General features: G+C 35.5%; 1 protein-coding gene across 6 annotated transcripts in view; it reads left to right on the top strand.

The window, feature by feature from the left end:
- The window catches only part of LOC138760645 (EGF-containing fibulin-like extracellular matrix protein 1), a 104,791-nt gene extending 91,844 nt beyond the window's left edge, over window positions 1-12,947 (top strand). For 4 of the 6 annotated variants that reach the window (XM_069931495.1, XM_069931496.1, XM_069931493.1 and 1 more), the window contains 5 exons: window positions 658-777; window positions 4,310-4,429; window positions 8,905-9,028; window positions 10,450-10,642; window positions 12,546-12,944. In XM_069931495.1, coding sequence (XP_069787596.1) covers window positions 658-777; window positions 4,310-4,429; window positions 8,905-9,028; window positions 10,450-10,642; window positions 12,546-12,707 — 719 coding nt within the window. In that variant the 3' untranslated portion in view covers window positions 12,708-12,944. Of the gene's footprint in view, window positions 1-657; window positions 778-4,309; window positions 4,430-8,904; window positions 9,029-10,449; window positions 10,643-12,545 lie in introns of all 6 variants that reach the window. The other 2 variants (XM_069931492.1, XM_069931491.1) reach the window with 1 other exon arrangement.
- Window positions 12,948-13,755: the final 808 nt, after the last annotated feature.

Below are 13,755 nucleotides of genomic sequence, written 5' to 3'. Positions count from 1 at the left end.
TTCCAACAGTACATGGTAGGATTTGAAGATTGTTCCTCTGTCTTTTGAACTAGATAAGCCTAATCAGAACATCCCTGTCTGAACTGATGTTTTTATGATTGTTTTGTTTGGCATATCAAGTAATAAAGCAGTTCTTTAAAAAAATAAATAATATCTAGAGATCCAAAGATGATGTGTAAAATATGCAAAGCAAATCATCAAATATATTCAATTGGCAGGCAGATTTTGATGTACTTTTTTTCCAAAGGGTCATTTTATCAAGAAAGTATCGGAGTTATTTGTAAAAAAAAATTGTATGTCTCTAATTCTATAAAATGGTCGCAACTTTAGCTAGATCTAAGAACTACCTCGGAACTATAAAACACTAAGAAATATTCCTACAAGTCATTCTATCTCAACAATCTTGTTGAATAGATTATCTAATCAATATTTTCCAAAATTACAAGCTCGCCGATTAAAGAAAAATTTTTGATGAAATGTTAATCTGTAGCAAAGGGTTTTGAAGGGGCTGCCTTGGAAAAATGGCTTGGCAAAATTTTATTCAAAATTTTCTTGTATTTGCTAAAATTCTGTAATTTTAAGCATTCCGCTATTTTGTTTTGTAAGATCATTTTGCTGACATCCTGATTGATGATTCTAATTTTTCTTTCCCTTGAGATATTAATGAGTGTGAGACAGGTTCTCCATGTGATCATCAGTGTTTTAATATTCTGGGTACGTTCATCTGCCAGTGTGACCAAGGATATGAATTAAATCCAGACAAAGTTACATGCAGAGGTAACTACTGAATGTTCTTTCAAAATCTGTGTAACTCATGCCACTATTATAATCAATATGTAATCATTTGTCTTCTTCCTATGCCATTCAGACCTTGAAATGAGAATACCATTGTAGTCCACTAATTATGCATACTTTGTGTACACTTGAATTCTGAATGCTCAGCTCAATGCTGCTCCAGAAATTTTTAAAAAAACATAGATTATAGATGGAATTACTACCTAACTAGTTTAAAACTTCTTTTCACACCTTTTTTTATGTCACATACATGAAAGTTATAAAACTAATGTCTACATATTTTTGAAAAATTTAATCTTTTAAATTAAGACACAGCACAGCAACAGGCCCTTGCCGACCATGAGCCTGCGCTGCCCAAATACCCCAATTAACCTACAACCCCTGTACAATTTGAAGGGTGGTAGGAAACCGGAGCACACAGGCATGGGGAGGCTCCTTACAAACAGTGGCAGATTCAAACCCAGGTCGCTGACACTGTAATAAGTTGTGCTAAACGTTATGCTAATCATGACCCCCCCCCCCCCCCCACAATATTGTGGTATTCTTTTGTATGTAGCTTAAATTTCAATAAGCTTTGGGGGGGAAAAAAAACACCATCACATTTATATTAATGCCATTAAAGGATTTAATCAAAATCTTAACCTGACTTTGTGTTTCAGGTACTAATTGATCTGCAAAGTATTTTGGATATATGGATATATTTCTTTACAATTTTCATTTTAATTTTTAATCAATGGTATTTTGTGTTTATTTTCTGTGGTCCCCAATGACTAATGTTTTACATTTTTTAAATAATTTTAAAATCTGTAAGTAGGATGGGATATACCACCAGCATAGAAATTTTCTCTACATTCTGTCCATACAATAAATTTGTAAAATTCTTACAAACTTCCAAATATTACCAAATAACATTAATTTTACAACTAAAAGACTAAAAAATGCTTAGATAGAATTCTGTTAATTTTTAACGAAAGTCTTAAATGAAAAATGGAAACTGACAGAAAACTCATTCCATACTAGAATTAAAACCATCTGGTGGTATTGAGTAAGTGCGCAAGGGAAAATCCCTGAAAAGAAAAATTCTATCCTAAAGCCTTTTCATTTAAAGAGCTGGCACATGTTCTCAGAAAAATACATCAAGGTCTAACCTTGCATGCTATTCTGCAACTATTGAATGATCTTGGTATAGGCACTTTCATTCTACTTTAGCATTTGCCAATAGGTTTACAGAACTGAAATTAATCCCTTTGGATTTATTAATTTATTATTTGTTAATATCCATTCCTACAGATTATATTTTGCAAATGTTTTGATGAACTGCATTATTAAAATTATGAGAGGGATAGAAAGATTAAATGTTCAAATCATAATTGATTGAAAAACATTAAGTGGTCTCCTAGGTCTGAAAAGGTTATTACTCCTTTAGTTTTCCATATTGAAAATGCCTGATCAATCAATGATTCTTTAAAAAATAAATTAAGATGTATTTTACTAGGTAAAACAAAATTATTAAGCCCAAAAAATTATGAAACTGGAACTAAATCCTTATTGTATGCTCAAGAACTGGGTTGGGGTTAAGATCTTGTTTATTAATTTTGGATAATGCAAGGGGTAGAGGAGCTCCCAGCAATCAGGCCAACAAATACCCCCAACTGAATTCCTTTCCAAGTCTACCCATAAAGGTCATCCATGTACATCTGAATAATAAATCCAAAAGGTAATATATTGGATATTAATAACCCAATAATAAAATCAAAAATTAGGGAGGGCCATTTTCCATCTTTCTTTTGTTTCTGCAATAAAGGTTTGCTCATTTTATTATTCCAAATGTAAGAAGATATCTTAGTGTCTATCTTGTCAAAACAATATTTTAGGGATGAAGGAAGGTACTGCTTGAAAAGTATATAAAAACTTTGGTAAAATTATCATTTTAATTGCATTTATATGACCAACTAATGATAGCGCCATTGGAGACCATCTGGAAAGCATTTGTTTTATTTGTTCTATCGGGGGAGATAATGAGATTTATACGGATCCTTAAAATTTCTCATAATTTTAATACCCAAATAAGTAAATTGGCACAATTTTTTAGATATTTGCAAATTAGGGACTTTCTGCATACTTTACTTCCAAACTATCCTTCTGCTTATCCATCTAATATGATAGACACCCTTTTTCCACTTCAAAAAGGGTAATAGCTACAATGTATAATAAAGGTGCTTGGGAATTGGAATTCCAAAAATTGCTTCTGGTCGATCAATGGGATCATATTTTTTGACTAGCAAATACTTTATCAATTTGTGTCCGTCATTCCTTGATTCAGTTCGAGGTGGTACATCAGGCACATATATTTAAAGATAAGTTGGCCCATACTTTTCCCCATTATAAACCCTACTTGTGATAGGTGCAAAGTTTAGGTAGCCACTTTAACTTGTATGTTCTGTTCATGTTCAAAACTAGATAATTTCTGGAAAGGTGTCTTTGAAACCCTAACAAAAGTTCTAGGATTAGAATTACAACCAAATCTATTAACAGCTATTTTTGGAATCATACAAGCAGAGACTGGGCATATGCCTGTTTCCACACAGCCATCTTACTTAAATGGAAGGATCCTAACTCACCTACTTTACTTCAATGGCTGTATGCTGTTGTCATGTTTACATTTGGAGAAAATTAGGAGTTGGACAGTTGATGCTTCTTTTATATTTGAATAAGTTCCATATAGTTTCAAGTCATAATTTTATACTTGATTCTCACCTAGATCTTTATGGTAAATTTGTTTTGAATCATGAAACCCTTTGTTTTCGTACTTTACTCTCAGAATGGGCTGCCCAGTCCCTTTTCCTTATTTTTTTTGGATTAGTTAGAGGGGATTTTGTAATAAAAATTAATTTTTTCTCTCTCATTTTTCTTATGGTTTTGCAAGAAGAAGAAATTTATGGTTAATATATACTTGTTAAATACTAATATGTTCTTTTTCTTACGCACTTGTAAATACATGAATGTAATGAAACTCTCCTATATATGTTCAATATAACTCAATAAACAGATTGAAAAAGAAAGACAGAGTAAATGTAGACAAGCTTTTTTCCAGTGAAGGTAGGTGAGATATAAAACAGAGGACATGGGGCTAAGAGTGAAAGGGGAAAAGTTTAGGAGAATTTTAGGGGGAACTTCTTCACACAGAAAGTATTGGAGTGTGGTACAAGCTGCCAGCTGAGGTGGTGAATGGGGGCTCAATTTTAACATTTAAGAAGAATTTGGAAGGTACATGAATGGAAGATGCATGGATGGCTATGGACTCAGTGCAGGTCAGTGGGACTAGGCAAAAAAAAAATAGTTCGGCAGAGACTAGAAGGGCCAAAGAAGCATGTTTCTGTGTTGTAGTGTTCTATGGTTCGATGATATGATTGGAAAATAATGTTTTTTTTCTATTTTGTCATTTAATCAACTTTCACACAAGAGCTTCTTTAATAATATGTTGGAAAATGAATATTTTTTTCTTACACTGCAGATGTTAATGAGTGTGCCTATTCAAGCTACATGTGTCAGTACCTATGTGTAAATGAACCAGGACAATTTTCGTGTATCTGTCCGCAAGGATACAAACTTCTGGGTACCAGAATGTGCCAAGGTAGGGCTTCTCAAAGGAAATTTTGTAATTTTTTTTCTTGTGGAAATTCGTTGGATGCTGAAAAACTAAAATTACTTTGCACTAACTTGCTTCTATAGTACAGTATTATGAAAATTCAATGTACTGGTACTCAAGGATACAACAAATACAAATAAGAAAAATTAGCTCAAATAATTCCTGTGACAACCAATTAAGTGGTAAAATGTGGGTTCTTCCAATGCCCTATTGTCCTACTGCTAATTATTCAATATTTTGGTGTGATTTTATGTATTGTAAATTGTTACTTGTTTCTATTTTTTACAAAGCTACACTGAAGAACCACAAATGCAATCAACAAATGACATAGAATTTACATGGGCTTTCTCTCATCCTTCTTTATCTCACCCACTCATTCTATCCTGTTTTTCTTATTTGTCCTCAAATGTAATTTGCCTAACAAATTATGTGAGTGCATCCATTCTTCACTACATTCTGCAAAAGTAGGTTCTCCTGATTGTTCCAGTGAAATTTAATTACAATCAATTCAGGAATTAAATTTCACTTGTTTTATTTTTCTTGCCTCTCACTATGTATATTAATCAGATGTTAGAAACACAAGTAATATACCAAAAAAGTTCATCTGAGCACGAGCCTTAAATTGGGCAAGTTAGTGATATGCTCTTTTATACTTTGACAATGAAGATTTTGCTTCTTGAGCATTTTTGGATTGGAGCTGCTGTACATTGCTCACAAAACAAGCTGTTTTGCTCAGCCTGGGCAGTGCAGGTGCTATGCAAATGTTGTCTTGGGCTTGGGCATGCTTAGGATAGATGCAGACAAGCTAGAAATGCAGCTCACATATACAGATGCTGTGCATTACATTGATTATAGATTGAATATATGCTGATGCACATGTTCTTCAGGCAAAAGCACAGTGAATGTACTTAACCATTGCATTTATTGTCTTCAGGATGATTCAATACAGCAGAAATGTCTCTTCAATGTCATAATAGCTGCAATACATTCTATTACATTTGTGGCAAGTATACACTTAAGACTCAAAGATGCAGCATGACTGCACTTATTAAGAAAGCCTATGCGCTCTACTTCAGTTGTAAAATTGGTGACCAAGACAAACCCTTGGCTCTTCACATTTGTAATGCAGCATGTGCAGTCAACCTGTGAGCTTGTCTCAGTATCATTATGTGATTAAAAATGTTAGAATCAATAAAAGTTAATTTAATGTTTCTCTAATTTCCTTCCTGAAATAGCAAATCTGAAATTATCTTTATGTTCTGCTTGAAGTTGTCGATCATAATTCCATTTTTTTCAGGAAGTACTGGTAAACCTTTTGAAAAAAATGTGTTGTCCAGTGTTATTTGTATATTCTAATGCATGTTGTATGAGTTTTTTTTTCTCACAAAGTCACTGGAAATTGAGCTGTCAACAGCACAGTACTTGGCCATCTCAAGTTTTCTAGAAAATTTGATTTACTCTGAATCAACATATTCAATGAAACTTAAATATTAAGAATTTGGGTGACATGGCCAGTGCAGCGGGTTCAAATTGGTGCTGTCTGTAAGGATTCTGTATGTTCTCCCCATGTCTGCATGGGCTTTCCCCGGGTGCTCTGATTTCCCCCATCCTTCAAAAGGTACTAGGGTTGTAGGATAATTGGGGTATTTGGGTAGCATGGGCTCATGAGCTGGAAAAGCCTGTTACCATGCTGTATGTTAAAATTAAAAAAACAACAGGAAAGAATAGAAAGCCAGATGAATAAGAGTGAATCAATTCAATGTCAAATCAGATACATGAAGAGAAATAGAAATTGGATTAACGGAGAGGGAAAAAAAGTACAAGGAAAGTAAGAAATAAATCTAAAATAATTAAAATGCAGCAGCGTTTGTGAAAAAAAGTAAAAAGGTACCATTCCATTTTTTGGGCAATTTGATTGTGATAAGCTTATTTCCCAAAATACCAGAAAAAAATTATTTTACTATTTTTTTGAATATTATCACTTTATAACAAGTCAGAAAAGTTAACTCTATTGCTCTTCCCACATATGTTACTTGACTTATCGAGTATTGTCAATATTTTTGGTTTTTAGTTAACATTAACTGAAACAGCCTTTAGTTAAATGTCTATTCCAAAGGACAACATCTCCAATGGTATTATTATCGCTGACTCCACCACCATCTATATTCTATCATTGAACACAAATTCAACTGGAACAACCATGAGTGCTCCAGTTACAAGATTGTGTCAGAGGCCAGGTATTATGCAATGAGTGATGCACCTCCTGTCATCCTAAAGCTTTTCCACTTTCCTCATTCGACAAGTCAGGAATGAGTGTAGCTCCAATTCCCCTCTGGAAACACAACACCATATAGGACAAAGCAGCCCCTTAAAATGTTTACTTCTACCACCATCATACCATGGCTAATGATCAATGCAAATATTTGTCCAGTTTACTCTGACAGCATCTCCCAAACATGACTGGTTGCAGGTGCACTTCCAAGATCATTTCATATCTTAAAAATGTCAATATTCTTTTATCGCCACTGGGTGTAAGCTTGGAACCCTTTCCCAAAAGCAATGAGGAATTACCTTTATTAGAAGTACTGCAGTAGTTTTAGTTTTCAACACCTTAGGGGTAGACAATTAATATGGCTCTTGGCAGTGCAGCACAGATACTGAAAAAATAATAAATACAGTAAGTACAGCTTTACTTCTTTCCACTCAATAGTTTCAGTTTAAATTATGTTTTCAAGGAATAAGCCTTGAACTCAGATCCTTCAGGCTCAAAGGCAATTATCACTGAGCAAACCTGACACTTAATGGATTGATTATTTTGCCAAATGCTTCTGTTCTGTCAGAAAATGTGACCTCAAAATTCCTCTGGTCCACCATTTTAATTCCCTCTTTCATTCCTATTTTGACCTCTCTGTATCTGATCTCATTCCAATGAAACTTAACAGAAGCTTCAGAGGCAATCGTCCCAAAATTCCATCTGGTATGCTGCAACAGAGTTACACCAATAGGAAATTAGTTTTGCCTGCACAGCCAGAAGCACTTCTTATATCAGTCGACGAAAAACAGCCAAATCATAGACTACTTATTTATAGTTCCCCTTGACTCTTAATGCAACCATCATCCAAAACTGATTTTATAAATGTTGCACTCAAATTTCAAGCTTTCTGAGCTTTTCATGTGGGTCTCAGGCAATTGAATGCTCAGTAAATTTGTAGATTAGCTGCAGTGCAAGAAAGGAGTGGACTGAAATGTGTATATTTTGAACTTTTTTGTATTAAAATAGATTGTGCATGTATGTTCTGACCTTTCAATTTGTGAAAAATCATATAGGATAAAGTAATTTTATTTTGTAAAGATATGTTAATGACTCTTGAGATAGTCAGACCAGAGAGGATTGAAGTAATACCATCTTCAAGGTTAATCTTTTATTTGAAGGTGGACAACATCAAGATAATAGTAGACTGTTCTGTAATGAAGGAATACTTCAAAAGCAATAACCATTTGCATCTACGTAGTCCTTTTCAATCTTAGATGTATTAATCCAAAGTGCTCCTCAGAGGTGGGATGAAAATAATTTGTATTCCAATATTTTATAGCATAAGTCCCATGAGCCAAATAATTACAATCTCTCCTTTATTCTGCTGGCATTCTCCATTTAGCTTGTGGGCCTAATCATCACAGAGGAATGAGATTTGTCTCAAGCTAACTTACATTGATGAACCTCCACCTCAGGTTAGCTGACAAACTCTGGTCCTCCCCACAAATTCTTCCTTCCCCCGCTCCACACTGCAGGCATTCTTAACTATCCACTAATCAGCCTCTCAATCTATATAGCTGAAAAAGACAGGGTTAAATAATTAACATGTTTTGTTAATTTTAAAATCTTCCACACCTTACCCCTGTGTGTTGCAGGAGCAAGTGTAGGTTGTTAAGGACAAAGTGAAAGCCACAAAGATCACATGTGAATTGAGAGTTTGTATCAATATAGATCTGCAATTTTGGATTAAAACATTGTGATATTATAGCACATTCCTTGAGGACATACCTTCAGGAAAGCACAGTTAGTATTGTGGTTAGTGCAATGCTGTTATAGCACTAGCAATTAGGACGGGGATTCAAGTTCAGCCTTGTCTGCGGAGTTTCCTCCTGATGCTCCAGTTTCCTCCCACCGTTCAAAACATACCTGTGGTTGTAGGTCAACTGGGTGTAATTGGGCAGCATGGCGTCATGATCTAAAAAGGCCTGTTACCATTACTGAAAGCAAACACTAATTGTAAATTGGCATCTTTATTATACAGTAGATTTGCAATGTGTTGACCATTGCTATCTCTGTAACAATTGCTCCCTCAGAAGTGACTCTATGGGAACTGCTATTGCAACTTTAAACAACAATGTAATTCAGGATTAATCATTTTTTCCAACTTAATATTCTGCACGTTCTTTTTTTAATTCCCTCTCAACAGATATCAATGAATGTGAAACTGGAAATGTTTGTCAGCAACAAGAGAAATGTTGGAACTACAATGGTGGGTACAGATGTTATCCTCAAAATCCATGTCATGAGCCTTATACTCAGATGGGTGAGAAGTAAGTAATATAAAAAGTCTCCATTGTTCTGAAAACCATTTCAAATGGTCTTGTTCATTATACAGGAAGGAAATTATACATTTAAAAACAACGTACTTTAGTTGCTGTAAATCTGAAATAAAGACAGAAATTGCTGGAAATACTGAGAAACATAGATCAGGCCACTAAATTTTCATTACTGTTCTGATAAAAATCCACATAAACAAAAACATTCACCTAATAATTTCTAGCATTTTAAAATCTGATAAGTTATGAAATGCTGGAAATGTCACAGACATTTCATCATGTCCTCTGAAACAAATTTCCAGGTCTGTAATACAATACCTGCACTTACATAGATACAGTTTGGTCAACTAGTGCTGTGTCCTTAAATACAAAGAGCCTCTTAGAATTGTAGAATAAATCCGACTGTCTTTAATGTTTACGTATCTGTCCTCTTGAAACAATTTAAGTTGATGTTCTTCCTTCGCTATTGCACTTCAAACTGAAATTCCCTCACACCGACCCTGAAATAATTGCTCATACACTCTCTGATATTTGCTTTATCGGTGACAGCATCTATTTCCCAATCTCATTCCAACTTCTCCCAAGCCCATTCATCTTCGTTCCTCCTTTCCGCCACCCATCAATTTATCATTTCAAGTTTATCTTCCCTTTTCTTATCATTGCCATAATTTCCTTTATACTTTACTTTTCATTCTTTGATTTTCCTCACTGTACCACTCACTGCTTCTTCTGTAATAATATCTTGTTCCTGGCCTCAGTATCATCCATTTCTCATCCTTTCTCATTGCTACTTATTTGCCCAGCTTTACTTTCTCTTTCCTAAATCTAATTTAGTGCCATCTGTAATTGACTATAATTACATTTATTAGAAAGATACCAGTTGTTTCACATTCCAGGTAGAAATCCAGTTCTCATAGGATGCATTTTGGTTTTATTAGAAGAGAAAAAAAACATCTGTGGGAGGCAGCACTGGTTTGGACCATTATTGATGGGACTCAAGCAGAAGAAAACAGAGAACTGAGCCCTGATTCATACTGATTTTATAAGCAAGCTCTACCAGTGTGCTGCAAAAAAGGAAAACAGGCAAATTCCGTTTATTTCTCTTACAGATGCCACCTGACCTGCAAAGTGTTTCCAGCATTTTCTGTTTAGTTTCATATTTCTGACATCTGCTCTTTGTTTGATTTTATATCTGAGTACAGTTTATTTATTACCTGGACACATTGGCGGGCACAGATCCTTATTTCCTGACAAAAGGTACATCTCAAGCTCACATCTTGGTCTTCATTTAGACATGCATTTAAGGACCAAGTAATGAAACAATTAGTTTTACAGCATTATTGAAAGAACATTGTTAGTCATACTCTGACTGTGCATGCATAATATTTTAAATACCCTTCTTTTTTTCCTCACAGTCGATGTGTTTGTCTGGCAACTAATGCAGCCTGCCGCGACCAGCCTTATTCCTATGTGTACAAATATATGAATATTCGATCAGATAGATCTGTACCCTCTGATATCTTCCAAATTCAAGCAACAAGCATTTACCCCAATACTTTCAACACCTTCCAAATCAGTTCTGGGAATGAAGGAGAATTTTATCTGAGGGTGAGTAAGGCATAGAAGTTTATGATGGTTAAATGAAAAAATGGTCCTCAAAAACCTACATATACTCTATAATAGCTAATATGGATCCAGAAGGTTGTCCAACAATGATTAGTGAAATTGTGAGAACCTATATTACAGCACAGAAACAGGGCCCTTTGGCCCTTCTAGTCTGTGCTGAACCATGTTTTTTGCCTAATCCCACTGACCTGCACCCAGTCCATTGCCCTCCATATCTCTCCCATCCACGTACCTGTCCATATTCTTCTTGAATGTTAAAATAAGCCTGCCTTCACCTCTTCAGCTGGTAGCTCATTCCGCACTGCCACCACTCTTTGTGAAGAAGTTCCCCCTCATGTTCCCCTTTCCCCTTTCACCCTTAACCTATGTCCTCTGGTTTGTATTTCACCTACCATCAATGGAAAAAGCCTATCTGCATTTAATCTGTATATCCCCCTCATAATTTTAAATACCTCTATCAAATCACCCCTGATTCTTCTACTCTCCAGGGAATAAGTTTTAACCCGTTTAACCTTTCCCTGTAACTCAGTTCCTGAAGCCCTATAACTCAGTTCCTGAAGTCAGGGTATCATTCTAGTAAATCTTCTCTGCACTCTTTCATTCTTACTTGTAGTTAAGTTACCAAAACTGCACACAATACTCCAAATTTGGCTTCACCAATGCTTTATACAAATTTACTATAACATCCCAACTCCTTTATTCAGTACTTTGATTTATGAAGGCCAGTATGCCAAACCCGACCCACCTATAACACTTCACTTTCAGAGAATTATGTATCTGTATTACCATGTATGTCTTCTTGGTTTGTCCTTTCTTTTGCAACACCTCACACTTGTCTGCATTAAATTCCATCTGTCATTTTGCAGCCCACTTTTCCAGCTGGTCCAGATCCCTCTGGAAGCTTTTAAAACATTCCTCTATCCACAACTCCTCCAGTCTTTGTGTCATCTGCAAACTTGCTGATCCAATTTTCCTCATTATCATTCAAATCATTGATATAGATGACAACAATGGTCCCAGCACCAATCCCTGAGGCACACCACTAGTCACAGGCCTCCAGTCTGAATAGCAATCATCCACCACTACTCTCCGGCTTCTCCCATCCAGCCATTGTCGAATCCAATTCACTATTTCACCATGAATACCCAGTGTCTGAGCCTTTCTGACTAACCTCCCATGTGGGACTTTGTTAAAGGCCTTACTAATGTCCATGTATACAACATCCTCAACCTTTCAATCAATTTTCCTGGTAACCTCCTCGAAAAACTCCATAAAATTTGTTAAACATGATCTACCACACACAAAACCATGTTGACTATCCCTAATTAGTTCCTGGCTATCCAAATAATTTCATATCCAATCTCTTAGAACATATTACTATTGACATCAGACTCACTGGCTTATAATTTCCAGGGTTACTTTTGAACCAAAAATTAGAAGATTTGTTTACGTATGAGCATAGGCCTTTGGCATTTTCTTCATGCCTTAAATGCAGGAAAATTGAATTGAGGCAAACATTGATGGAAATTTAATGGGCTAAATGTGACATAACTCTTTCATACATCTCTGTAAAATCAAATGTTATTTAACTTCTGTTTAGTGGTATCTACCTCTTTATGGCACACATGCCTCCACCCTACAGGTGAAAACACCTTTGGACATTGTAGAGATATTCTAAGTTATCAAAGATTCCTTGCTGTACCCACTGTTTCATCCTTCTTAATGGGAAGGAGAGATGGAAAAAGCACTTGCAACAGGTGTAGAAACCAAAGACATTTATTGCCCCATTAAACTTTTCATTACTAGGTAACCTAACTTTTGCACAAGTAAGAAGATGTAATATTTACAAAATGTACCTCTATTTATTTGTGTTGTGCTCCCACAGCAAACAAGTAACGTGAGTGCAATGCTCGTTTTAGTGAAGCCATTGACAGGACCAAAGGAGTACATTGTGGATCTGGAGATGATAACAGTCAATAGTATAATGAACTACCAGACTGTGTCTGTACTGCAGTTGACAATAGTAGTAGGGCCTCATCCATTTTAATTTTTGCAGCAATGATTAAGAACAACCAAAGTAAAGCATTTCTTACCACAGCAATTAACATTCTGGTCTGAGTATGTCAGTTGCTTTATGATTCAATTTAACCTTCACTTTTGTATTTTTGTGTCTTTTTGTACAAAGTATTTTCAGTAATGAATTTACTAAAGTAAATATACATTAAAAAATAATATTTAAAGCGATCTAAAGCTCTATAAGGTTTATTATTCAGCCCAAAATTAAGCACTTAATATCATGATGTACAAAGTTGTTTCTTCTCAAATAAAATGTACTTCCTATATTAAATTGTTGCCTTTGAAATATTTTTACAACTCTAATCCCAATAGAAACAAATATTAACCTCTTCCATTTTCAAAAATAATTTTCATCGAAGGTGCTTCTTTTGTTGTAAATTGATTACTTGCACTGACATTCACTCCTGGAAGGATGAAGACAGTGAACTTCAGGTTGAAATTTCAAGTACTCTGTAAAGGTATGATTTATCTTAACAGATATAATAATGTAATGGTGCAACTTTCACAATCAATACTTTCTGATATTTACATACATGTTATCAATATTAGGCTATTTAGTGACTTGCAGCAACTTCCTTTGAAGAAGACCGCAGAGCCCACCTCACTGACAAAAGGCAAAGGAGGAAAAACCCAACACCCAACCCCAACCCACCAATTTTCCCCTGCAGCCGCTGCAACCGTGTCTGCCTGTCCCGCATCGGACTGGTCAGCCACAAACGAGCCTGCAGCTGACGTGGACATTACCCCTCCATAAATCTTCGTCCGCGAAGCCAAGCCAAAGACACTTGAAACTCTATATTGCCATGAAAATTTGTGGATCACTGAACTAATTCAAGTGTGGCAGAACATGAATTCCACTCCTTCAGTAACCTACACTACTAGACCTGTTGTTATATCCAGGGTGGGGAAGAATTAGCATTGATGACTATTTGGGAGGAGGGCAAAAGGAAAGCATCTACATTACCTCTGCTGCCTTCTTGATGCTGTCATTGTAGGAATTGCAGTCCTGTGTCTAAAAA

The sequence above is a fragment of the Narcine bancroftii genome, chromosome 4 (assembly GCF_036971445.1).
Source record: "Narcine bancroftii isolate sNarBan1 chromosome 4, sNarBan1.hap1, whole genome shotgun sequence".
In the NCBI taxonomy this organism is placed as follows: domain Eukaryota; kingdom Metazoa; phylum Chordata; class Chondrichthyes; order Torpediniformes; family Narcinidae; genus Narcine; species Narcine bancroftii.
Note: the sequence above shows the minus strand (reverse complement) of the source record. Positions and strands in the feature narration are given on the sequence as shown.